Below are 26915 nucleotides of genomic sequence, written 5' to 3' on the forward strand. Positions count from 1 at the left end.
ACTTTGGAAAGAGTGTCCCAGGCATATGGGACAGGCTGGGTAGAGGATCTGAGAGGGGAAGCTTGGCGTTCAGGAGGAACGGGCCCAGGCCCCTGTGGCTGGAGCTCAGTGAAGAGGCAGATAAGGCGGTGGGGGCCATATTGCACAGGGCTGTGATTGTTAATATTTTATTGATTTTGTTCTAGATACAGGGGTAGCCAGTGAAGGCTTTTGAGAAAGAGGGTCATAGAGTTTCAGGCACATTTCTAGAAGATCAGTCTCAGGAGGGGCCCAACTGGCTCTGAGGAGATCAGTTAGGGGTCCCCTTAGACCTCCAGGTTAGGGGTGGTGGGGGCCTGTCCTAGATGGTGGTTGAGGAGGTGGGGATGTGGTAGAGGCTCTGGAATGAGTAGAGAGAATTTCCTAGTTCTTCGCCCCTCCCCCCTCCTCCACTGTGCCTTGCTCTCTCAGTGGATGCAAGAGAGGATGGGGCCTTCCTCCCAGACCCCCTCCTGGCCAGGCCTGGGCAGGGACCAGTGCTGAGTTCTGGGAATGTCTCTGGGAGTTGGGAGCAGTAGGCTTTTGAGAAAGAGAGTCAAAAGGTGGGAAGTTCACAGCCCCCAGGGCTTACCTGTGCTGTCCCTCCATCCTATGATGAACAGCCTGATTGGAAGCTGGAACACAAACCTCTGGAAATGGATTTGGTTTGTTTTGTGCAGAGCTCCAGAAGGTCAGGGCCCAGGGCGAGGTGTGGCTCAGCATTCCACAGGAAACTGTCCTGCCTCAGGGCTAAAGAAAGGCCTATCAAGGGGACAGTGCCTAGAGCTCAGGCTGCTCCCTGCCTGCTGCACTCCCCCCAACCCCCCCTTGGAGCCCAGGGTTGGGCAGCCCTCACACCCTTTCCTAACTGCCCAGACCTAGGATGAGGACAGCCCAAAGCTGCAGGTGTGAGTGACATAGCTTATGCATGAGGGAGGTGTGTAGGTCAGGCTCATTTGCATGGAAAGGGGTCAGAGAGGCTAGAAGCTCCATACCTCGGACAGTCTGCGTCGTGTCCTGTAAGACCTCTTACATGTCTTTAAAGAGGGGCCTTGTGCCCTGGTGAGTTTGCTCCACTGCAGTAGCCCCTGGAACCCCCAAAAGGGTGGCCCAGATGAGAATTCTCCCCTTTCCTCTCACTTACCCCCCACCCCCCCAGTCTAGGAAAGATCGGGCATGTGGCCTCAGCAGTCTAACAGGGGATGGCATATATCTGCTCATGACCAAGCCAGTCCCCCCACCCAGCAGGGAATAGACGGGGGCTGAAGTGGGACAAGGGATGCACTGTCTGTCAGCCAGGACTCAGCCGCGGGGCTAATTCTGAGAGGCTGCGCAGCTGGGTCTGCACAGACAGTTCTGCAGCTGCACTTTGATTTCATTTGATTCCCTTACAAAATGACATTAAGGGGAATGTGGGGCGCAGGAGATTCGCCTGTCTGGGAAGAGAGCAAGCTTGTCTCTCTGGGGCCTGGGACCTCCCTCTGTCTACCAGGCAGGTACAGAGGACAGGAGTTCTGGGCACAGGGAAACGGAGGATCCGAATGCAGCACCCAGCCCTGGGACACGGCTTCCTCCCCAGCTCGTCTCAGTACGCTGCTGAGTGGGGTGGATGCTCACGTCAGGGTCCTCGGCCCCGCCAGCTGTTGGGGAAGCAGACATCAGCTCCGGAAGGACCCCGTCTTTCCAGGGACTGTGGTCAGAGTGCCATGGCTGCTCTGCCTCTCAAATCGAGGACATCATTCATTTGACTCCGGGAGCTTGAGAAGATGCAATTTGACTGGTGGCCACTGCGCTTCAGCACCCCCATCCACCCCAGCCATCCGGGAAGACGAACAAGCTATCAAAATTACATTTGAGAGTCATAATCACGGGAAACACAGCCGAGCCCCTCCCTCCACATAAATCACCCTAAGAAGCCCACACAATGCTCTCTTTCCTGATGGGCCAATTGTCTTGGTTTGGTGTCTCAGGGCCTAGGAGCTGGGAGGATGGGAGCACAAGCATTTATTGTTGAAAAGGCCATCTGTGTGATTTGAATACAAAGTAATCCTTGTAGTTCCCTGTCTACCCTCTGTACCCTCTGATCCCGTTTTCATGTGTCTCAGGCTCTGGATTTTTTCGAAACTCTCCTCTCTCCTGTTCTCAGTCACACCCGGGACTCTGCTGGCCCTGGGTCTTTTGGCCCTTTGGGAGTTGGGACCTGTTGGAAATAACGAGGACATTTATTTATATCTAGTACTTTTATTCTTTGTTTTAATATTTTAAAAAATATATTCTTCCACCAGAGTCTTCCTTTTTCACACGTGTTACCATGAGGGTTGTGTAAAGTGAGGTGCAGGCAGTTTCACAGTGTGGGAGGGCTCCCCACAGGGAGAGCATGGGCTTTGGAGATGGAAATCTGGGACCCCAGGCCTCATCTCCACGAGGCCTCCCAGCTTTTAGATGAAAGGGACTAGGATTCAGAGATGTTAAATGATTTATCTAAGGTCACACAGCTGGTAAGCGGCCGAGCTAGTTCTCAAGCCAAGGCCTTTGAACTTAATCCATTGCTCTTTCCAATGTCAAAAAATAAAAAAAATTGTCTTTTTGGGATGAGAGTGAGAGAAATCAGTCATCTCCAGGAAGAGGCAGGAGGGGGCTCTCCTGCAGGTAGAAGTTGTGGCCTTTTAAGCTTTTATTTGTCCTAAGCTTTAGGACAAATGAGTTGAAATACAATATTCTCTACACCATGGAGAATGAACTTCCAGAGTTCACATTCCTGAGGGGTGGCCCAGGCTGACAGGATCAATAGCTTCACACAAGATTTGAAAAGTCTGATATAAAAGACGTGGTGGGGCTCCTTAAGACAGGCTGGGGGTGGGGGCCTGGCGCTGGGACTATGGGGTGACTCCCTTCCCCTTTTGAGTCTGGCATTCCAGAGGACCAGCAGACACAGCCTTGGGGTACGTGGCAGCAATGGCATGTTGGCCAAAGGCAGAAAAGGATGGCTTCAGCTTCAGGCCGGGTGCACTGGGCAAGAGTCGGGAAGGAGGCCTTTGACCCGAGCCCTGTCGAGGGCTGGGAGAGACTGTTCCAGGTTCTGGACCCAGATCTTGCTAATTGACTGGTTTCAAATAAACTCTAAGTAACTGGGAATCAACTGCACAGGATTTCAGATATTCCCCCAAAGAAGCAGACTCTTCCCTAAAATGCTCAGTTGTTTTGCAGTCTCTCCAGCTCCCCTCCACCTCCTTGCTGCCTGTCTGCCTGTGGGTAGACTGCCTTCTTTGAGTCTTACCCTTGGACTCAGCCATCTTGTCATTCCTTTTCTAGCTCTTAACAAAGACAGCGCAACCTGACCATCTATCCTGTCTTGAGCTTATCTCCCCTCAAGCCTTTCTCTGAATAGGGTCAGCATCCTCCAAATTGTTCCCAGGTCCTAACTGTTTGGCTCAGTGGATAGAGCGTCGGCCTGGGGACTGAAGGGTCCCAGGTTCGATTCTGGTCAAGGGCATGTACCTTGGTTGCGGGCACATCCCCAGTGAGGGGTGTGCAGGAGGCAGCTGACCGATGTTTCTCTCTCATCTTGATGTTTCTAACTCTCTATCCCTCTCCCTTCCTCTCTGTAAAAAATAAATAAAATATATTTAAAAAACAAAAACAAAACAAAAACACACAAATTGTTCCCAGATCTTTGGTTTAAGGGTAGAACAATAATACTAGGTAGTTTGGTGAGCATGTATACTGGGAATCTGGCCCAGTGCCAAGCTTTCGACCTACATTTGTCTCTTCAATCCTCATTTCAGCCTCATGGGGTTCATTGCCCCTGTTACACCTTTACCCTCATCATACCAGTTGATATATGAAGGCGCTATCTTAGAGAAGTTCAGAACCTTGCCCAAGGTCACACAGCTAGTGGGCTGCTGGGATTGGAACTTGGGTGGCCCAACTCCAGAACACCTACTTGTGATTGCTCTGTTTGTACTGCTTTCCAGCAATCATGGACCATCCAAGGTGAAAGTGAAGGGGCGGCTGAGCCGCCACAGTCCTGCTTCAAGGCCAGTGTGGGAGGCCCTTGTCTTCAGAATCACGCTTGGGTCTCAGCTGGGTTCTCAAGGTTCTCCCTGGCTGTTCTGCACTCCTGCTTTGTGCTCGCACCCTGGCCACACTGGACTCTTTCCCCTTCTCCAAGTCCCCCAGGCACATTCATGTTTAGACTGCGTATTCTGTCTGATGTTGCCTGCCTGCCTTGTTGTCTCTGATGGATGCAATTCCCGACCTTCAAGGCTTGGCACCTCCCCGAGACACCTTTCTCAGACTTGCAACACAGGTCATGGCTTCTTCCCCCTCTGTGTTTCCACAGTATTTGGTTCATTCTCAGCGCTGTGTGTGTGGTAGGCAGATGTGCCTCACCTGCGAGGCTGTGGGCTCTTTGGAAGCCAGTGGAGGCTATATCTTATTTGTTTTTCTGTTACTGCCTGGCCCTTCGTCGATGTTATAGAATTAAATTGGGTCACACAATTCAAACCTCTCATGTTGTAGAATCTGGATGAGGAAACAGAGGCTCACAAACAGGAAGTGGCCTGGCCACGGTCATGGGACAAATGAGTGGCAGAGCTAGGACTAGAACTCAGGTGTCCCGACTCTCTAGGCTCCGAGCTTTTTTCTGTTGCACCTCCGCTTTGCAAGACCAGAGCCTGGGTCCCCACTTGGTTTATGAAGCAGCCTGTCCAGGTTCACTTCCGGCTCATGGATTCCATCTTATTCCATGCTGACTCCTGCATATCCTCAGAGAGAAAGAAGCCCTGGTCAAAACTGTTCCTGTGGTTCTCTTCCCCTCTCGCCGAGCCCGTTGCCCTCAGAGTAAACTAGCTTAGGATTTTGAAGATCTTGGTTCAAATCCTGATTTTCTGGTAACTCACTGTGTGACTTTGGGCAAATTTCTTCACCTCTCTTCAACACGGAACCACAATTGGGGATACAGTATTTATTTTATGAGTGAGTAGAAATTTGACAGAGCCGTACAATCTTTGAATGTGGAACTGAAAAGCTACCCCCACGGAGATCAATTGATTAACAAGCTGATTTGTAGAAACTAAGACCGAGAGAGGCAAGAACTTGGCCAAGGGCATACGGTTGGTGCTAGAGCTGGAACGAGGACCCAACCCCCTACCTTCTAGGCCAGTGCTCCTCTTTAGTGACTTTTGAAGTTTGCCAGGTTGGGAGGAGGGAGGGACTCAGATTGTCTTAGAGAGATGCTCTCGTCAGCTCTCTCCGCTGTGTTGTCATTAGGAAAAGTCAGTCACCCCTTTGCGCTGAAAAGGAAATAGTGAGAAATGGCCCGGCTAAACGCGTGGGCAGCGGCTGTCTAGGAGGCTGACTTGTCTCTAAATTCCTGGCGTGTTCTTGCTGGAGTGGAATGAATGAGGCTGCTGTATTTCACCTGGAGGTTCGAGCCCGGCAGGACTGGCGGAGAAGCTCCCCTGGTCTGCTCTAAAAATAGCAATGGGATCAGAGCTGAGGGGAAGAGGAGGGGGCTCCTTCGGGAGCTGGGTGGGACCTCACCCCCTTCCTCTTCCTGCCAGGCCCTTTGTGAGGAAGTGCCGTAGAGTCAGAGGATTTAGATGTGGGAGGGTCCCGGAGCATCAGCCCTCACACAGAAGGGGAGGCTCTGGAGGCCGGAGAGGGGAAAGGACTGGCCAGCAGCCACTGAGTCCCGGGAGAAGGTCCCAGATGGCAGGCTGTCTTCCTCCTGCTGTTTCAGCAGGGCGGCTCGAGGCCTTGTTAGGTTTTCTCTCACTGCCTCTGGGCGAGCACAGGGCCTGGGAATTCCTGGGGCCGGATGTGGTTGGGCTTCCTGAGAGTCGCCCAGCAGGCGAGGAGTCCCCCTCTAGTCTGCCTGGAGCCCTGACCTCAGCCAGCTGGCCTTCCAGCGCCACGCCTTCCCTTTACTGGTGTCCCTGTCCTTGCTGATTTGCCCTTCTGTCGCCCCCTGGACTGTCTGCAGGGAGAGAGTAGAAGGCGGGGGCATAAAACCGGTCCGAGGGACAGAGGGTCTAGTGGTCTGGGACCTCTTTTCTGCCCTGCCCCAGGAACAAGCAGAGGCAGCTAAGGTAGAGGCAGGGGCATGGGTTTAGAAGCAGGCAGGCCAGGTTTCAAATGCCAGCTGGGCCTCTCACCAGCTGTGGAATTACTGGTGGGTCACCTAGCATCCGTCAAATGAGACGAGGGCATCTATCTCACTGGTTTCTTGTGAGGATTAAAGGGCTGGGTGTGCAAGTGCCTGGCATGTAGAAGGTACTCGGTAAAGGTGGCTGTCATCATCAGGTCCAGCATGAACATGAGCTCACCTCTCTGCAGCTCCTTCCTTGCGGCCTCCCCCAGGGGGCATGCAGGTGTTTGCTTTTAATGCAGTTGACGTTTTTGTTGTTGTTGTTGTGTTGTTGCAAAAGTTACTCACGTTCATCATGAAGAAAACATTTAATACAGATGAACCAGTAGAAGGAAATGAAGTTCACCCTTAGTCCCAACACCCAGAGATAGCCACTGTTAACATTTTTGGGTATATCCTGTCAGGCAATTGTTTATACACACACATATCTGATTCGCAAATGGTAGTTACTAGTGCACACAATTTTTAAACTTGTTTTTTTCCCATTTAACAATGTAGTGTATCCATGTTTCCATGTCAATAAATGTTCCTCTACAGCATCCTTTTTAGTGCCTGCAGAATATTTCATTATGTAGATCAGGGGTGGGGAACCATTTTTTCTGCCAAGGGCCATTTGGATATTTATAGCATCATTCTCCGGCCATACAAAATTATCAACTTAAAAATTAGCCTGCTATATTTGGTCAAAAATTTAATTAACACACCTCTAATGCCTTGGCAGGGCCAGATGAAATGATTTCCCGGGCCTTATATGGCCCATGGGCCGGACGTTCCCCACCCCTGGTATAGATGAAACAGGCTTTATTTAAATAGTTTCCAGAAGTTTAGCATTTAGGTTGTTTCCATTTTTCCATTTTTCCCAAAACTTGATATTTAACAAATCCTTGTGGGTATATATTGGTATCTCTAGCATCTAGTGAAAATGATTGACCCTCCACAAATATTTGATGAATGAATGAATATTTTGTGGGAATAGGTTCCTGGTAGTAGGATTTCCATGTCAAAGAGTGTGTATTTGTAAAAAAGGTTCTTGATATCTGTTGCCAGTGACTTTCCAGATCGGTTGTGCTGTATAACCAGTACTATAGATTGACTGATTTATCCTGCTTTGCCCAGAACGTTGCCTTTTTACCACGGAAAGTTCTGCTTCCTGGGAAACCCTTTAGTCCCCAGCAAACTAAAACAGTCTGGGTAAGAGAACGCCCATTTCCCCACTCCCTCACCAACACTGTGCATTGTTACATTTCTTTTAGTAGGTTCATTTTTGGATTACTAGAGATGTTGAATATTTATTTATATGCACTTTTGTTACTTATGTTTTGTGAGTAGCATGTTCAAGGCATTTTTGTTCATTTTTTAGTGGGTGGTGTATAGTTTAATCAGGAGTTCTTTATATAATGACATTTGTGTTAGTCTTTTATTTTTTATCATTTTTAAAATTAAAAATGTTTTTTATTTATAGGTAATCATATCTCTAAATTGCTTTGATAGTTGCTTTATCAAGAAATTATTCACATATACAGTTTATCTCCTAAAAGTATACAATTCAGTGAGTTTTCAGTACCATTACCACAATCAATTTTACAATATTTTCAGTATCTCCCAAAGAAACCATACCCTTTAGCGATCAACCTTTATCTGGAGAAATAGAAACGTCAGTAATGAGAGAGTATCACCAATTCTCTCATCTCCTCCAGCCATAAACAACCACTAATCCATTCCTGTCTTTATTGATTTGGACATTTCATATAAATAGAATCATAGTGTTTGGTCTTTTGTGACTGGCTTCTTTCATTTCACATAATGTTTTCAAGGTTCATCCATGTTGTAGCATGCATGTCATTCCTTTTTATGGCTGAATATTATCCCGTTATGTGGATCTACCACATTTTGTCTATCCATTTATCGCTTGATGAACATCTGGGTTGCTTCCACCTTTTGGCTATTATGAACAATGCTGCTATAATCGTTTGTGTGACAGTTTTAGTGTGGACTTGTGTTTCCATTTCTCTTGGATATATATACGTAGGAGTGGAATTTCGGGGCCCAATGATAACTCTATGTTTACCTTTTTGAGGAACTGCTAGACTGTTTTCTAAAGTGGTTGCATGATTTTATATTCCCACCATCAGTGTATGAGGATCCCGATTTCTCCACATTCTCTCTAACACTTACTATTTTCCCATTTCTTAAATTAGGTCCATCCTACTGGGTGTGACGTAGTATCTCATTGAAGTTATGAATTACATTTTCTGATGACTAATATCATATCTGTTCATTTTAAAAAATATTTTTTCCTTTGGTCGTGTGGTAGTCACTCAAGGTTTATATAATAGTCATTGCACCTCCCTTGAACTTAATGGTTTTATTTTGCAACTTTTTTTTTTTTTTAATTTCAGAGAGGAAGGGAGAGGGAGAGAGAAATAGAAACATCAATGATGAGAGCGTATCACTGATGGCTGACTCCTGTGTGCCCCCCACTGGGGATCGAGCCCGCAACCCGGGCATGTGCCCCAACCTGGAATCAAACCACGACCTCCTGGTTCATAGGTCAACGCTCAACCACCGAGCCACGCCTGTCAGGCTGTTTTTCAACTTTTAACATTTTAGTCTATTTGGAATTTACTTTGATATATAGTATGAGATAGAATACCTTTTGTTTTTCTCAGTTATTTGTTCCAATGCTTTTTACATTATGTTTGCATAAGTACCCTCTCATTACTCTTTTTAAAAATTAAAAAAAAATTATTCTAACATATTTATCCTTTTAAGTGAAATTTAGTATAATTTTATTCAGTCCCTACTTCCTCTCTGCCCTCCCCAAAAATCTCTTTGAGGTTTTGTTAGGCTTATGTTTAAAATATAATATTAAAAAGGGGAATATTGAGGTCTATACAATACTGTCTTTCCATCCAGGAGTAGGATTATGTCTCCTCATTTATTCAAATCTTCTTTTAAGATTTCCCAAGTAAACTTTTGAAAATAAATCTTTTTTTTTCTTATAGGTCTTGTACATTTTTGTTAAACTTATTTGAGGAAATTAAAATGTTTAGATCTATTTACGAATGAAAATATTTATTTAGCCTTATATATGTTCTTTGATATATACTTGTGCAAAGAATCTGAAACATTACTAAACTGGGTAAAATAAATAAAGAAAATCCCCATTCCTCAGCTCTGCTATAAGCTTGGTGTGGTCTCTCCAAATATTATTCCATGCACATATCTATACATAGACTATGTTTTATTTTACTAAATAATATCATCATACAAAAGTTTCTGTAACTCATTTTTTTAAAATTCAATATAGCATATAAATCTTTTATACCCATACTAAAGTTCTTTCTCCTTCTTCTTAGTAGCCAATGGACCATAATTTATTTAACTACTCCCCTGTTGATGTGCAATCAGCTGTTTCCAATATTCTGATATTATGAGCAACGCTGCAATAAACATCCTAAGAATGTCCTGTGTATGACATCCTATGGCATTTTTCTGTAGGACAGAGCGTGGCTCTACCAATGTGCTCTGCAAATATTTTCCTTCTGTTTAAACGTGTCATCTGCCCAACACTATTCTTATTATCCCCACTTTACAGATGAGAGAGCCAAGGAACAGAGAGGTTAAGGAAATGTACAATTTACGTTCCTATTAACATGAGTGAGAGTGCCCATTTTCCTGCTCCCTACCTAATCCTCGGTGTTACAGCTCTTTTAATTCTTTGTTGGTATGAGAAGTGAAGGAATATATTTTATTTTAATTTGCAATTGTTGGACTATTAGTGAGGTTGAATTGCTCTTTACATTTATTAGTCACTTATATGTCTTCTTTGCTTGTCAGTTCATATCAGTTGCCAGTTTTCTACTGGGGCTTCTATTTATATAGTTAGAATATTAACCATTTACTTATTATATAGGTTACAGATATCTTTTCCAGTTTGCCATTTGTCTTTTAACTTTATAGTATCCTTAATCATTCAGAAATTAACATTTTTTTATAATCAAATCTTTTGATAATCAAGCCTTTGGGGGTGGGGGTAGGAGGGCTATATTTTCTAAGGCCTTTCACACTCTGAGATTATAATGAATATTCCTCTATATTTTATTCAAGTACATTCATATTTTCAATTTATCTGCAGTTAATTTAGTACCTGGTGTCAGATGGAACTCTCATTAAATTTTTTCCTTAAATGGTTAAGTAATTTTCCCAAACTTATTTTTTGAATCATCTTTCCTTTTCTCTCTTATAGACCAAATTTCCAGACATAGGTGGGTGGGTTTCTTAATGCTCTTGTCTCCCTCATTAGTCTGTCTAATACTACATCAGGTTGAGACTCAATTACCATAGCTTCATCATATGGTTTAATAGGAGTCAACATCCCAAGACCAATCTCCACTACTCTGCAAAATTTCCTCTGAAGTTATACACCCTAACTCTCACCTGCCCGTCGGTTTACCCTTACTTTTCCACAAACACATTTCAATATCAGGAATGACACCAGATCTACAATAGTTTGTCCTCACCTCCGACTACCCATAATGAGCATGTGGGCTGGCCCATACTTTCCTTTGCTTTTCTTCATGCCTCCACACAATTGCTGAAGTCATCTAGAATTTTAGTTTCTGATTGTTAGTGTTTTTAAACATTAGTTCTATTATGTTTTAAGACTAATTTGTTTAAATTGCATCTACCTTCTCAATTACGTTATCAGTACTTAACTGAGCAAATGTTTCTGGCTTCGTTGCTTCTCAGTCTCTAACATACTTCACTATCTCACTCTTGACTTATTGACTTTGACTCATTTTTGTCTGGAGAGCTTTCTTGAGTGATTTTTCCAGAAAGGGTCTGTGGGTAGCGTGCTTTCTCAGTGTTTTTAAGTCTGAAAGTGTTTGCCCTTTTCCTGAGGAGAGGATCCAGGCACTTTGTCATCCCAGCATCTAGTGCTGGAACACGTGCCATTGCTTTTGCCGCATAACCTTTCCGAACCTCAGATGTCTTTATGGAAACGAGCAGAGTTCTCTTTCCAATCTCTTTGGAATTTGGAGATGTCACTAGATTATTTCTAGTTGTTTGCTCTCTCTGGTAATTTTTCCTGGTACTAACTTTAGCTCTTTCATTCTGAATACTCAAGTCTTCCCTTAGCTCAGGGAAATTTTCTCTTAATTTTTTGAATTATTTCTCTTCTGTGTGTTCAATTCCCTCTTTCTTGATTTTCTACTACAAATAATAGTAATAGTAATAATGGCACCTAATATTTATCGAATGTGCCTTTTCCTTCTGCTATAATATGTAATCTGCCCAACACTATTATTATTTTATAGATGAGGAGACAAAGGAACAGAGAGGTCCAATAGATTGTCCAGGGTCTCCTACCATGAGGTGTAGGCCATGATCCAAACCAGGGAGCTGATTCCAGAGCCCATGTTCTTAGCTGCTTATACCCCCTGCTTATCAAATCCAACCCTCAGACCCGACCCAGACCCTGCCTGACCCCAGTACCCTTCAGTAAAACGTTGCTGACAGAGGGAGAAAACATAGTGCTGCTAGAATGATGGCAATGAGACCGCTTAGGAAACCAGACCAAAGAGAAATGGGATCATCAAAGGTTTCCCGGTGAATTTAGAGTTGAGGATTGCCCCCTCCCTCCCTCCCCCTCTGCTCAGCCACCCTCTTTCAGGCTTCATCTCTGTCCCTGGGACTAATGCATGTCTCCTAATGGATCTCCCTGTAGCTTCTCCTATCCCTTTAGTCACCTCCCTAAACAGCAGCCAAGATGACTCTTCCTAAAGAGCACACCTGGTCACCGTCTCCTTGTGGAATGTTTGTTGAGGGGCTGGGCGAACAGATCATTTCAGAGTACCTATTGTATGTCAGACACTGGGCTAAGTGCTGGTCAGAAATCTTCCAGTTGCAAGTGACAAGAGCCCACCTCCAATTAGCTTCAGCCAGGAAATGGAATTGACGTGTTTATGGAGGGTAGCCTTCAGGTAAAGCTGAGTTCAGGACCTTGAGCAATATCCCCAAGAATTAGCCTCACCCCTTCCATCTCTTGATTCTACCTGCGTATGTGTTGGCTCACTCCCTTAGTTATGGCAGTAATGATGGCAGGTTTATGGCCTCTGATTTGGTGGCCTGGGCATAGGCCCAGCGGTTCAAGCCGGGCTGGCCCGGAAGGAGTGTGTGGATGAACCGCATCTAGCAGCCAAGGTCACGGGGCTGGCCTCTACACATCTGAGCCAGTGGCTCTGTGCTGAACACTTCCCAGGAACTCGGGTAGTCAGGACACAGCCTGTCCCTGGAGCTGGCACAGGCACAGTGGGTCGAGGATTGCTCCCAAGCGCCTGAAAGCTCAGGCCAACATATGGCTGCCTGGACTGGAGCCAGGAAGGGAGGTGGTCACGGCTCTTGGCCATCCTGTACCACTGCAGCCGCCCAAGGTCAGGCCGAGGCCGCTGAGGTGACTGCAACATGCACCCAGGCTGGAGGCAGAATCCAGAAGGGACAGCTCTCAAGGCCAGCTCCCTGGGGAGGACACTCGGTCTCCTGGCTTTCACTGCACATGGGCTTCTTGCTGTGGCTGGGAGCTACAGTTCCCGGGAGCAGGTTGGGCATTGCCCTTGCTGCCTGTAGTTGCGAGGAAGAGGCCGATGGCAAGGGGAGAGACATTTTGGGAACATGAACTGGGGGCAGAACACATAGGTTAAGAACATAAGTGTTGGAGCTGTACTGCCCGTTTGCCATCACTTTTGCCATATAAGCTTTCTGAACCTCAGTTTCCCCATCTGTAAGACGGGGATGAAGATAGTTGCCTGTTGCTCAATAACTGTTTATGCTTCTCAGCTATTAGTAATGCCAGGCACCACGTGTCATTCCCTTACCTCTTAGACCTCCCACAGATAGCACTTCTAACTCTGCTCTTTGCATTGACCCTCTCACGGGTCAATTCTGTCTTTTTACAGATAACAACAACAATGACAACACAACAGCGATACTCTTATTTATTGAGCACTTATTGTGTGCCACACGCTCCATACACACCGCCCCATTTAGCCCCCACAGGGCCCAGTGAGGCAGATAGCAATAGCCCCATTGTATAGATGAGCAAACTGAGACTCAGAGCCATTGAAGTGACTGGCCCCAGGTAACTTGCACTCAGATTTGTTGGATTTCAAAGCCTGCGCTCTTTCTAAATACCACTGATGGAACTAGTCAGTAAGAAAACCTAGAGGGGCCTGGACTGACCATCGAAGGGGAGGAGTGGGCCTGGGGCCACCAGACATACCTGTGTGGTCTCATTTTAGAGACCTAAATGTGAGGCCAGGAAAGGGGAAGGGACCTGCCCTGGGCTCTGCAGGCTCCTTGTGAGTTTGAACCTGAGGATACCTGCCCTGTCCCACCCACCCCACCACCGGCAGCAGGTGCCCCAAGATCAAGGGCAGTGCCACCAGGAAGAGCCAGGTGCAGGGCCTTAGCAAGCAGAGTGAGACCCTGGTGTGAGGGTCATGGAGGCCAGACTTGACAGGACAGTGCCTGCTTGCAGCATCAGTGCCAGGTCAGCCATGCTGACCTTCGAGTCAGACCCTAGGGATGGGCTGCTTCCCTGTCGGCCTGTGTCTGTAGTTCTGAACACAGGCTTTAGCACATAGTAGGGATCCAGTGGTTATGGAAATAACAAATAACTGTTTCTTGGCTGACTCTTTGGTGGGGAAGGCCTTTCTGCATGGAATCTGTAGGACCCCCCCCCCCCCCAAAAAAAAACCCAAAAACAAAAACAAAAACAACCAGGGCTTGTGAGACCCAATGAGTAAAACCAAATTTCCTAAGTGGGTTAGCGGATTCAAAGCTTGGGCTCGGAGGGTAGACGCAGATAATGCCACAGTTTCACAGGGCAGCCCAGGGTCACCAGCCTCCTCTGTAGCATGTTGGGGCAGGGGCAGGGCTCTGTCGAGGCTGGGGCCACAGTGTTCCAGCTCAAGCTTCCGTTACCCTAGACACCCAGGCACAGGCCTGCTCCTTTCATTGTCCCGGGATAATGAAAGGCCCAGCCGCTGCTGGTGGAGGCGGGGCTTGGTCTCAGTCGATCATAGGCTCTGGAATTCTGGGACCGCACCTCTCCCTGGCTTGTGCCCAGTTTCTGCAGAGCGGCATCACCCCCCTCCCTGCCCTGCGACAACATCCTCCTGGACTTTGGATGGGAAGCTCATTAACACCTTCAGCAGGTGCCCTCCTTTCTCTGAGGCGGGGCGTTACCGGGGCTTGGCCTCCATGGGGTAGAGTCTGCAGGGGCAGGTGGGTGGGTTTCCGTCTGTGCAGGGCTCACTATGGGATCTTGGGAACACAAGCCTGGACATACCACTTGGGGAAGATGGTGGAAACCTCGAGACGGTCGGGGCTGCAGGGGAGTGGCCTGTCCAGGGGACCTGTGTTGCATTCTGCTGCTGCCCCATCTCTCTAGGGCCTTTCTAGAGCCTTGGGCTCTGCCTGGGGTACTGCCCCCCAAAACAGGAGGTGTGCACACACTGGCTCTCTACTGACCCTTCTTGGTCCTAGCCCTGGAAGCTGCTGCCAGCTTGTGAAGAGTGTGAAGTTGGCCTGTGTGACTGGGCTGTCCATCCAGCCAGCTTCTAGGTGTTGCTGGGGGGCCCATCTGTCCCAGGGGCTGCTCTAGGCAGTAGAGCAGGGCACAGTGGGAAGTGGATTAGGCTTGATCCATAGCTATGCACTTTCTGGTGTGTGACCTTGAGCAGGTTTCCGAATCTCTCTATGCTCAGTTTACCCATCTATAAAATGGGTTCATTAGACATCATATCCACTAGGGTTATGAAGATTTAATGAGTCAATAATCAGGAAGTGCTCTGAACAGTGTTCACACATAGTAAGTGTTTGGTAAATATAATATGTGGGGCCCAGGCCTGAGTGTCCAGGCGCCAATGCTGTGGCCAATGAGCCACCTGGATCTTGCTGCTCCCTAGGTCCCAATCCCTCCTACACTGAGCAGCACCATCACTTACGTAGGTCATGGAAGGAGCACTGGACTGGGAGTTCGAAACCCTTGGTCCCAGCCCTGCTGCTGAGTTGCTCTGTTTCCTTGGAAAAGTCACTTTCCTTCTCTGGGCCTCAGCTTTACTGGCTGTAAATGGAGAATTGGAGTGAAAGAGGGCCCTCCAGCTTAGATAGCCTGGCTGTCAGCGACTCCCCCACCTTGCCCCAGGCTGTATGTGCACTGGGAGGGCCCACAGGTCCCTCTGATGTGGGTCTGGAGCCATGGGAAGGCACACATGTGGCTGCCTGAGGTCCTCCAGAGACTAGATCAGCGGTTCTCAACCTGTGGGTCGCGACCCCTTTGGCGGTCGAATGACCCTTGCACAGGGGTCGCCTAAGACCATCCAGTATATCAGATATTTACATGACGATTCATAACAGTAGCAACATTACAGTTATGAAGTAGCAACGAAAATAATTTCATGGTTGGGTCACAACATGAGGAACTGTATTTAAAGGGCCAGAAGGTTGAGAACCACTGGACAAGATGCTCTCCTAGCCTGGCCTGGCAGATGCCTGGGCCTCAAGGCACTGACTGTTATGCCCTTTCCTGATTATCCCATGGTCCAGGGCATTGATGGATGCATTCTGGATCTGTTCTGGCTCCAGTGCCCGGGGTTGGCAGAGCTGCTCTGCCCGCTGTGGCACAATGCTTATTGATGGACTCATTAGTCTGACTGTGTGGCTGATGTCTGCCTCCCTCACTGACTGTCAGCCTTGTGAGTGCAGGACCCAGTCCCCAGGGCCCGGCACAGAGCCGGGCACATAGTTGGTGCTCTGGAACTATTTGTTAATTAAAAGAAGGTAAAGACTGAGCTGAGGCTCAAGGGCTCCTCTCTTATCAAGGAACCCTATATCCAGGCTCTGCACCCTAAGAAATCTTATCCCAACCGCCACAGATTTCATCCTGGGACCAATCAGCCCCACTGGGGATTAAGTCAGCCCTATCGGAAATGGCCGTCTCCTGAGACTCACTTCCTAATTTCTCAGGACAAGGGTGGGCTCCCCTTCCCAGGAGCCTGCAGGACGACAGCCTTCCGATCTGGAAGCTTTCTGCAAGGACTGCCTTGGCTCTGCCCCCAGGAACAAGACACAGCATCGGCTGGAGTGTGTAGCTGGGATGAGGGCTGCCCCAGGTCTCCCCTAAGGAAGGCCATTTCCTTATGCCAGCATGCATGCCCACACTTGTATGTGTGAGAGAGACAGGAATAGAGAGACAGAGATAGGTACTCAGAGGCATTGGGACTAATATAAGGAGAGTAAGGGGCAAAGGGACAGCACTTCAGTCCAGAGTGGCCGAGGGGGGCGGGTGAGGCAGGAAAGGAGGAAGGGACTCCTCCTGCCCCATTTTTTCTGTGCCGACATCCTAGGGTGCCTGCCACTCTGGCAGTACGCATGTTCAGGTTGGAGCTGGCTATGGGATGGGCACCCCCAACTTGGGCCTCACGCACATCTGACGACCAATGGCAGCAGCCATAGCGGCAGCCCCGAATGGCTCTGTACCGGCAAAGCCGCTGCCTGTGGTGGTGGGGCTGCACTGTGGCTGGGAGTGGGCACCCTGGAGTCGGACTGACTGTGTTCAATCCTGGCTCCACACCCAACTAGCTGTGGGACCGTGGGCAGCTTCCTCTGCCATTCTGTACCTTGGGTTCCTCATAGGGTAATTCTAGACCCTGCCTGACAAGGTGCTGGTGGGATTAATTGAATAATTTAATGAAGGCCATGCTCTCAGAATAGTGCCTGGCACAGGATCACTGAATCCGCTGTTAATCCCCTAGGTGGGCGGGTCCAGTGTGGTCAGCCCCGATTTACAGATGAGGAAACCAAGGGGCAGGGCAGGCTGGGACTTGCTCAGTGATGCCCAGACGACCAGTGCTGCAGCTGGAACTAGAATGGGGGACCCTTGCTTCCCAGTCCCGTGCTCTCTCCTCTGCCCCCTGGTCTCCGTGTTAGGGATGTCCCTTCACTGTGGCCCTCACTCTCGGGCTGTTGTAATGTAGCATCAGAGTGAGGGGAGGAAGCCCCGCCCTCTCTGTCCGTCTCCGATTCCCCAGCGTTTGGTACACAAAAGTGCTAAATAAAAACATGTGTCCCGCTGCACTGGATGGTGCTGCTGGGAGGGGACCGAGGCAGCCGCTGCTTCCCCACCCGGGGCGGGCGTGGCTTTCGCGGAGTCAGCCTGTGTTGGCTGCAAGACCCTGGGTTGAATTGCAGCCACCCACTGGGATGAGAGCAGCATGGGGGTGGGGGCGTGACAGGGAAGCCTCAGTGATTGGCTCCCTCCCGCCTGAGTGGTGGCTGGTGGCTCTGCACTGCCCCCGCAGGGGGAGCCCTCAGGATGTGTGTGGGGTGCCGTCAGTTCGGGATCCTAGTGCCAGGGGTGCCACGGTAAGAGATGGATGCGTCTCCCTTCCGGGGCCAGCCTGGGCCTGGGGGACAGATCGCAGGGGAGCGAGGGCCCCCAAGTATGAGCTAGTGGGCCCCTCGCAGCCAGAAGGACGGGCTGGCAGAGGACTCTTCTTTGAGACATCCCGGATTCCTCGGATGAAAGTGGCTTGGGAAATCACAGAGTTTTCTATTTGATGGAAGAGAGAAACCCAGGCGCTCTGCAGAGTGGTGGCAGCTGGCTGGACAGGGTGTGTGTTTGGGAAGAGCGCTGGAGGAGGAGGAGGAGGACGAGGAGGGGGAGGACGAGGAGGGGGAGGAGGAAAAGGAGGGGGGAGGGCTGGGTGATGCAAGGGTTTTGAAAAGGCTACCTAGATGTGGGAGGTGGAACCTGGTCATTTGGTTCTGCTTTTCCCAGCAGGTATCGCTCCCCTGGGGAACTTGGGTAAGTCCATAAATAGCTCTGCTGACACAAAGAAGCTCTGTCTGCGAAGGCAGCTGCTTGACACGGCCGGCGGCTGGCCGCCAGGAGCTGCCACTGACACGGCTGCCCGCCCGCCTACGGGAGGAGCCGGGCGGACACCGGGCAGAGACCTGGGCGGGCGGGTGGGCGGGCGGGCTGGCAGCAGCAGCAGCCCTGAGTCGCCTGGGTCCCTGCCGGAGTGTGCTGGGTAGGTGCCTCGGTGATAGGGTATGTGTGGGTGTGGGTGGGGGGGGGGGGGGGGGATCTTGTCCAAGCCACCCTATGCCCCTGTTTCTATTGTTTCTTCCCCAGGGCAGCCATTGATGGGCATGTTGCAACCAGATTGTGTGTGTTCTGATCTGAGATAGCTGTGTGTGTGTGTGTGTGTGTGTGTGTGTGTGTGTGTGTGTGTCAGGGGTGGGACCCTGCAGGGTAGGGGCATGCTTCCACCGTGTGCTGCTCTCCACTTCTGGGCTGGTCAGTCGGCTCTTCTTCCTGGGAGAAAGGAATGTTTGGTGACCAGAAGTCGGGACGCTGCCTGGGGAGGGAGTGCTCAGCTAGTGGTGCTGGTGGTATGTCAGGGATGCTGACCGCACTCCAGGCCCCTGGGATGGCTGCTCTTACCTAATTCCGTGTCAGGGGGGGAGGTGGTCTCGGGGGCGGGCCCCCGGGGTGGCCTGTGATCCCCGAGACTGCTGCTGAAATGGCACTGGGAGCGCAGCAGGGATGCTCTGAATCCCGAGCCCCTTGGGAAAGGTCCCCACCTGCTCCCTTGGCTCCGGTGGAGGCTCGTAAGGAAGGGGGTAACGGCGAGGGACCCACCACCCCACAGAGCAAGCCACTGCGAGTGGGCAGAGGCCAGTTCCTTTCTCATCTTGGAGGCCCCACATCTCCACTCTTGTCCTGCGGGTTTCAGGAAGGGCCCTGGTGCCGTGGGACCTCAGGGCTGAAGAAGAGCCCGGGTCCAGAGAGGGTCAGGGCCACATCCACATTCACACAGTGGTCTATGGCCGGGACCAAGATGGAGGACTTCTGCGTCCTGGAACAGTGAGGACAGGCTGCGTGGGTGCCATCACCCCAGCCCGCGCAGTGTAATTCAGCTGTGGATGTGGCACTCTCAGTGCAGGGCCACGGGCCCACTCACCAACCACTTTCCACATTCTGCTGCCCAAAGGCTGGTGGCTGGGGCTGCTTCCCCTCTCGAGATGGCTGGAGTGGATAGATCTCCTAGAACAGCGGTTCTCAACCTGTGGGTCGCGATCCCTTTGGGGGTCGAACGACCCTTTCACAGGGGTCACCTAAGACCATCGGAAAACACATATATAATTACATGTTGTTTTTGTGATTAGTCACTATGCTTTAATTATGTTCAATTTGTAACAATGAAATTGGGGGTCACCACAACATGAGGAACTGTATTAAAGGGTTGAGGCATTAGGAAGGTTGAGAACCACTGTCCTAGAAGGAAGGTGCCGCAGTGCCTGCCCCACCAATGCCCGCAGGATCCCAGCCAGGGCACTGCGACCATAGTGAGAGTTTCCACCAGAGCCCCTGGAGTCCTCCTTGCCCAGCCAAGGGGCACCTGCCGCTTCCCCAGCTCTCGCACGTGGCCTGGCTTAGCCCAGGGCGGGCCCTTCAGGGAGCCAAGTTCTACAGCAGGGCTTGTTCCAGGCCCGGCCGGGCATCTGAGGCAGCGGTGATGGTGAAGATAGAGGCGGTGAGGCAAGTGACCCCCTGTTGGAATGTCTCCAGGGCTTGGAACCAGACATCTTTGCTGAGGCTTCTGACTATAAGTACTTGATATCAATGAAGTCACCCCACACCCAGCTTTCTCACCTTTGCACATGCTGTTCCTGCTGCCTGGAAAAGCCTGTCTCTTCTCTTCTCTCCAGGTCTTAATCCCACCCACACTTCCACCGCTAGAGCAAATATTCCACTTGGGATCTGTCTGTCCATCGGTGGTGGCACTTACGGTGGTTGCTTCTTGTCCTATCTGTGTGGGAACTGGGCCTTATTCAGACCTTGGTCCCGAGGGCCGAGCCTGGGGCCCAGGGCATGGGAGGGAAGAGCTAGGGTAGGTTTTCCTTGAGGACAAGCACTGATACCCGTATCCTAGCTTTGCCTGGCAGAGAGTGGCACCACCAACTTGAGGGCCTGGCCAGGAGTCCCTTTGGAGGGGCCCTAGTTTCTGCATGTCGGGGTTGCTTCCAGAGGGTCAAGGAGCTGAGGAGGCATTTGACAGGAGGGAGGCAGGGAGAATCTTGGCTTCAGCCTGACAGAGGCCACAGGGAGAGCCCACTCAGAAGTCATACTGGGCGAGGATGGTGTCCACACCGTGGCCTGGGCAGGCGGGCAGAAGGGGCAGCCCTGGCTTGTTTGAATGCAATGCTTACGGACCTTTGCACAGACTCCAGTGGCTTGCAGCTCAGCTTGGGGCCCCTTCCGATGGTGCCAACCTGGGGGGTAGATCTGGGTGGCTCTTCAACCAGGGGTCTGCCTCGTTTCCTGAGAAGAAGCACAGGCGTGGCAGGAGTGTTCATTCCAAGCTGGGTTCCTGGGACTCCTGAGGGCTTTTTCCCAATTTGGTCTCCAAGCCTTAGAGATGGCTGAGCCCACCCATTCGCCTTCCGGACACACAGGGGAACGAGGCAGAAGAGGAAGGACTTGCCCGAGGTTATATGCGACTCAGCAGCACAGTTGGGATAAGACCCAGGTCTCCAGCCCCCCAGCCCAGGTGTCTCTCTCTGTCACACCAACTGGATCACTCAGAGTGCCTGGCTTTCATCTCGGTGCTCCTTTTCTTTGGACTCGGCATCAGCACTTTTTTTCCTAGGACCTCCGGGCTTGCTGGCTGGGGCCCGGCTCTCCTCTGGAAGAACAGTGTGTGCAGTAGAAAAAGCCCTGGGTTGGCCAGGGCTGGAGGCTAAGGCACATTCTAGTCCCTGCTTGCTGGAGGATCTCAGGCAAACATGCACTTCCCCTCTGGCTCAGTTTCCCCTTTGGAGCAACCAGGGACTGGGCCAGGGACTGCCACGCTCCTTCCAGCCATCTGATCCTTTGGTTCTCTGCAGACCCTCTCCTCTTCCTGGGTTTCCAGAGTCCTTGGTCAAGGCCAGGGTCTGGCTCAGCAAGGCAGCAGCCCCCAACCTGCGGTCAGGTGCTCCTGGTCAGAAGCCTTCTCCTGCAAGCTGGAGCCCAGGCTGAGGCCGGGAGGTTTGTTGTTGTTTGTGGAGCCAGGCCGTTTCCAAGATGTCATTGCTCGGGGAAAGCCATCATTCCTCCCAGGGATAAACAAGGCTGCTTATGGCTCAGCCCTCCAGCCCACAGAGGCTGGAGCCGCTCACCACAGGCCAACCAGGCTCAGCTCCAGGGAGCTGCCACCTTCCCCTGCACAACCCGTTGCACCCAGGCATCTGGATGGGGTGAGGCTGAGGCAGAACTGGGGAGAAGGGTGCTAGGGCCGTGAGCCACTTGTGAGCCCAAAGCTTCCAGGCACAGAGGAGAGGGGAAGGGGTCCCAGGATACCCTCTTCCTCTGGCAATGGGCCTAGGTCATCACTCCAGATGGCCCATGGCTTTTCCCCCTCTCCCTCCTGCTTGCACCTGGCACTGTGGCTCAGGCTGCTGCCAGAGAACTGTCAGCAGCTCCCCCAACTTAGAAAGGCGGGGGACACAATAAGTAATTTGGAACCAGGCACACTTTCCCTCATGTAGCCAAGACCCTCTGTGGTGTCCTTCTCACCTTTTGATGGGTTAGCCTGGGGCTAAGGGCAGAGATCAGACCCTTGGGACAGGGTGGCAGAGTTGGGGCGGGGGGGGGGGGGGGGGGGGGGACCTGGGAGAGGCAGAGAAGAGCTGGGTAGAGCCTCAGGGAGCCAAATGGCTGGCTGAAATCTTGAGCAAAGGCTGGAGGCAGCCTGGGGATGGACCCAGGATGATGGGTGGCGTGGTCGTGCCTCAAGTCAAGGGTTGGAACTGATGTCCATCCAGGACGTGGAGACCTTCACTGCTCTGACCTCCATTAGTGAAGCTCCCTGTTGATCCAAAGCAGCGGTCGCCAACCGGTGGTCCGCAGACCACTGGTGGTCCGTGAGGTCCGAAAGGTTGGCGGCCGCTGATCCAAAGAGCTGCTCTGTACTTGTTCTCTCTGCCTGCTTCCCTCCTCTCCTCCCTTCCTTCCTTGCACACGTGTTTAATATTTACTGTATGCCATGCATTGCCAGGTACTGGAGGTATAGACATAAAGGCCCAATCTTTTTTTTTAAAAGATATGTTTTTATTGATTTCAGAGAGGAAGGGAGAGGGAGAGAGAGATAGAAACATCAATGATGAGAATCATTGATCAGCTGCCTCCTGCATGCCCCCTACTGGGGATCAAGTCTGAAACCCAGGCATGTGCCCTGACTGGGAATCAAACCGTGACCTCCTGGTTCATACGTTGATGCTCAACCACTGGGCCACATTGGCCAGGCCAGGCCCAATCTTTAACGTAGTGCCAGGATAGGCATGTGATGGATGGTAACAACAGAGTGGGGGTGGGGAGGCTTGGAGAGCGGGCTGTGGGAATCCTGGGAAAGCTTTTAACCCAGTCTGAGAGCTTCCATGAAGCGTTCTGCAGGAGGTGAGGCTGAATCTGGTTACAGAGACGCTTGTCCATCAAAGGAGCAGGTCTCTATCCTGGTCTGTCCACCCCTCTGAGGTGTAGATGTGATTCCCGCCCAGCATGTGTGTTGCGCCACGTGTACCTTCCTGCCCCATGGGAGGCCGTATGATGTGTGTGTAGGTGCATGGGCCCTGGACTTGAGGGCATGCCCTTCCGCTTTACAGTTGCGTGCCCTTGGGCAAGACCCTGGACCTCTCCATGCCTCCTTTTCCTCAGGCCATGGCCCAGCCTCATCCGGTTAAATGAGATGAGGTGGGTACCTGAATGCTTTGCTAGTGTCTTACCTCACAGTTCTAAACTGTGTTGTTTAAGGGCACCTGTAGTTCAGACTGGCTGGAGGGAAGAGAGGAGAAATGGTATGTATGGTAGAGGGGTCCGTTGGTAGGGGCAGAACAGGCAGGCGAAGCGAGGCTCTTGGCGCAGGGCCTGGCACAGAGTGGGCATTCAGTCATGGGAGGTGGCGTGGCAGCTCTGGAATGTGCTGTCAGAGATGGGTACAAAGGAAATGGGGAGCTCAGCCCAGGGGGCAGGGGAGACACTGGGATAAAGCCTTTTGTTTGTATGTTTTTTAAATAAATTTTTACGTTGAAGTGTAATTTACAGAAAGATGAGAATTATAGAGCCAATGAATTTTCACAAAGTGAACACACCCTCCAGGTCAAGAAATAGAAATTCTAGTCCCCTGGGAACCCCTTGCGCCCCATTTCAGTCACTTCCACCTCGAAGGTAACCCCTTTTCCAACTCCCTTCACTGATTAGTGGGGCCTGTCTTTGAACTTTGTACGCATGGAGTCATTGAGAATGTATTCTTTTCTACTGACTTCTTTCAATCATCATTTGATGGTGAGATTTGTCCGTGCTATTACATGAAGTTTCATTTTATTCATTCTCATTGCGGTGTGGCATTTTATTGTGTGGAAATACCATAATTTAGCCATTCTCCTGTTGATGGATATTTGGGCTGTTGCCAGTTCTAATGAATAGTGCTGCTATGAATGCTCTTGCACATGTCTATTGATGCACTATGTATACTTCTCTGTTGGGTAAGGACTTACGGTTTGCGACTGTGAGTCATAAAATGGTGTGTAATTAGCTTTAGTAGCTACAATCATGTAATTTTCCAAAGTGTGACACCACTACACCCTCCTGGAGCAGTGTATGAGCACCGCACCGACATTATTGGTGTTGGGTGTGCCGATAGCTCATTGTGGGTTTTGTTTGCATTTCCTTGATGACTAATGAGGTCCAACACCTTTTCATAGGTTGATGGGCCATTGGGATGACCTCTTTGTGAAGTGTCTGTTCAAGTCTTCCTTCCAGTTTTCTATCGAGTTATCTGCCTTTATTCTGATTGATTTGTGGGAGCTTAAACGTATTCTGGATAGTGTTTACTGCTGGATATACACACTGCAAACATCTCCTCCCACTCTGTGGCTTGTATTCTCACCCTCTTAATGCTGTCTGACCTGTCAATCTTTCTCTTTATGGAGAATGTTTTTTGAATCATCGTGTTTTTTGGCCCACTACGAGGTTATGGGTATAGTCTCTTATTCTATCTTGTGGAAGCTTAATTGCTTTGTGGCTTTATATTTAGATCTAAAATCCAGTTGAAATAGATTCTTAGGCACGGCATGGGCGTAGAGGGCGAGACTCCTTTTCTCTGAGTGGCTGTCCAATTTATTTAAAAGACCATCTTTTCTCACGATAGGGCATATCACCTTTGTTAGAAATCAACTGGCAATCCATGTGTGGGCGAGCTGAGTTTTAAAGGTAGATAAGGAGTTTGCCAGGTAGATAGGGGAGTCAGGGCATTCTAGGTAGGAAGTACAGTGAGCACAGGTATAGAGGTGCCTGAGAGTAGAGTGTGTTTGGGGAAACACAAATGTAGTTGAGCCCTGACCAACATGGGAGTTTGGAGGCACCGACCCTCTGCACAGTCGACAATCCATGTATAACTTTTGACTCCCCCAAACTTAACTACTAATAGCTTACTGTTGACCACAAACCTTACTGATAACATAAACAGTCGATAACACATATTTCCTATTTAAATATATTACATACGTGTTCTTACTGTAAGGTAAGTGAGAAAAAAAATGTTAAAAAAAATCATCAGGAAGAGAAAATCATCATGTACAGTATTTTATTGAAAAAAAAAATCACATGTAAGTGGACCTGCACAGTTCTAAACTGTGTTGTTTAAGGGCACCTGTAGTTCAGACTGGCTGGAGGGAAGAGAGGAGAAATGGTATGTATGGTAGAGGGGCCCGTTGGTAGGGGCAGAACAGGCAGGGTAAGGAGCTAGGACTGTACTATCCCAGAGGGTTGGAGGGGTTTTAAGCAGGAGAGGAGTACAGTCAGGTTCATGTGAGGGACATCGGAGAAAGACCCATGACAGGAGGATGGCGGGAGAATGAGTTAGGAGCAGACTGTAAACCCAGCCAAATCCAGCCTCAGCATCACCCCTCACCAGAGACAGAAGATGTCCTGGGGCCTTGGAGGGTGACCTTTGGCCACAGGGTTGCAGCTGATGTCCAGATGTCCACCCCAGTGTCGTCAAGAGGAAGAACCTCTTCCCCACCCCCCTCCAGTGCCCCCAGCACTCCATGCCCTGAAGGAGGAGATATTTTAGGAACTGGGGCAGCCCGACAAGGCGTGGGGAATCTCTGGACACAGGGTGCTTTCTGCTTCCCCTGGCTTTGATGCACCCATGGGGAGACCTGGCTACACCCTGGGTCCTGAGATCTGACCCCTCCAGGCTGCCTGAGATTCAGCACTGGACGGACCCCCTCCTGGAGAGCGCAGCCCAGACAGGGGAGCAACTTGGTCTAGGCCCTGTGGTGAGCCAGACTGACCCAGCCTAGGGGAAGCTGAGTCCCTCCAGGGCCTTTGGTATGGGGCCTCAGTTTCCCCTCCCGAAATGTACAGATAATAGAACCCCCATCCTCGGGCTGTCACGAGGGTCAGAATGTGTGAAGGGCCCTCTCCTGGAGTGGCATGTGAGGGGTGGGGTGGGGGGTGGGGGGTGGAGCTGCTGCTGCTGAGAGTAATCATTATGATTATAGGAACTGTGAATGTTTATTGAGCACCTATTATGTGCCAGGCTCCTCTGTGTGAGGGTCTCCCAAAAATGCTGTGCTGTAGGGACTCGCTCCTTGTGTCACCATTTTACAGGTAAGGAAATGGAGCCTTGAAGAGTTTAAGCAGCCTGGCCAAGGCCACTGAGCTGGGAGGAGGCAGAGCCAGGATTTGAATCTGGATTTTGTCTGTCTCCAGACCCCACCGCTTCACCGGCCATAGGCTTCTCTCCACCACCCGGGCTCTGAAAGTGCTCCCTGTTCTCTGAGCTGTTGCTTGGAGTTAAGCCGTAGATTTTGGGTTGGTCCCTGGTGCTGGCCGTGAGGGAGAGTCAGGCAGTGGAGAGGAAGGGCATGGTGGGCTGAGCATGCTGTGGGCCAGGCCCTGCCTCCCATCCCCTGGCAGCCCTGTGGGGGAGGCGGCACATGACTCAGCCACACAGTTAGGAAGTGGGACTCAATCCCAGGCCTGCCTGACTCCAAATCCTGGTCTCATGGCCACAGGGCTATTGGTGCCCTTCCCCGGGGTCCTCCTCGCTTGGCAGAGCTTTTTTGTTTGACACCTAGTGTAGGCATCACAGAGAAGCCACGTGCCGCTGGCTCTGCCTGTGAAGAGGTCCCTGGGAGGGAGAGAGTTTGGGAGGGTTGCCAGGTGTATGCAGTTCCGTACCAGCCCTCCCCGCACCGGGTGAGTTGGACATCTGACTTTCCGTCTCCACCTATTTGGGCTCAGAGCAGGGACCCTGTAGCTGGTATTGCTCACTGTGCCTTACACAGTGCCTGGCCCAGGTGGGTGCCTAGAAAAGTGTTTTGAAGGAAGGGAGGGAGGGAGAAAGGCAGTGAGGGGAGCAGGAGAGGAATCATGGGGCCTTTAGAGGCAGGCAGACCATGGTTTCAGCTCCGATGCCTCTACTGGCTTTTTGATACTGCTCAAGTTACTTAACCTCTCTGAGTCACCGTTTCCTTATTTGTAAAATGAGGCCAGTGATGACCTCATAAGGTTGCTGGGAGTGAGCGTGTATGTAAAGCAATTGTCACAGTGCCTGGTGCCTAGTAGATGCTCAATTAATGGTCTCTCTCTCCCTCTTCCCCTACTTTTTCACCGTTTTCTGTTTCC

The 26915-nt window shown here is 50.5% G+C and overlaps 1 protein-coding gene across 4 annotated transcripts in view; it reads left to right on the plus strand.

Moving 5' to 3' along the window:
• RGS3 (regulator of G protein signaling 3) overlaps positions 1-26915 on the plus strand; it is a 113561-nt gene that overhangs the window by 62812 nt on the left and 23834 nt on the right. Inside the window, exons 1-2 of one of the 4 annotated variants that reach the window (XM_070430741.1) lie at positions 17585-17847; positions 18018-18041. The exons of 2 other annotated variants lie outside the window; for them this stretch is intronic. In XM_070430741.1, the coding sequence (XP_070286842.1) occupies positions 17794-17847; positions 18018-18041 (78 nt within the window). In that variant the 5' untranslated portion in view covers positions 17585-17793. Of the gene's footprint in view, positions 1-17584; positions 17848-18017; positions 18042-18230; positions 18268-26915 lie in introns of those variants that run through there. One more of the 4 variants, XM_070430743.1, reaches the window with a different exon arrangement.

Source organism: Myotis yumanensis, unplaced genomic scaffold, assembly GCF_028538775.1.
Source record: "Myotis yumanensis isolate MYYU_CA2020_CCGP unplaced genomic scaffold, mMyoYum1.0.hap1 SCAF_12, whole genome shotgun sequence".
NCBI classification, from domain to species: Eukaryota; Metazoa; Chordata; class Mammalia; order Chiroptera; family Vespertilionidae; genus Myotis; species Myotis yumanensis.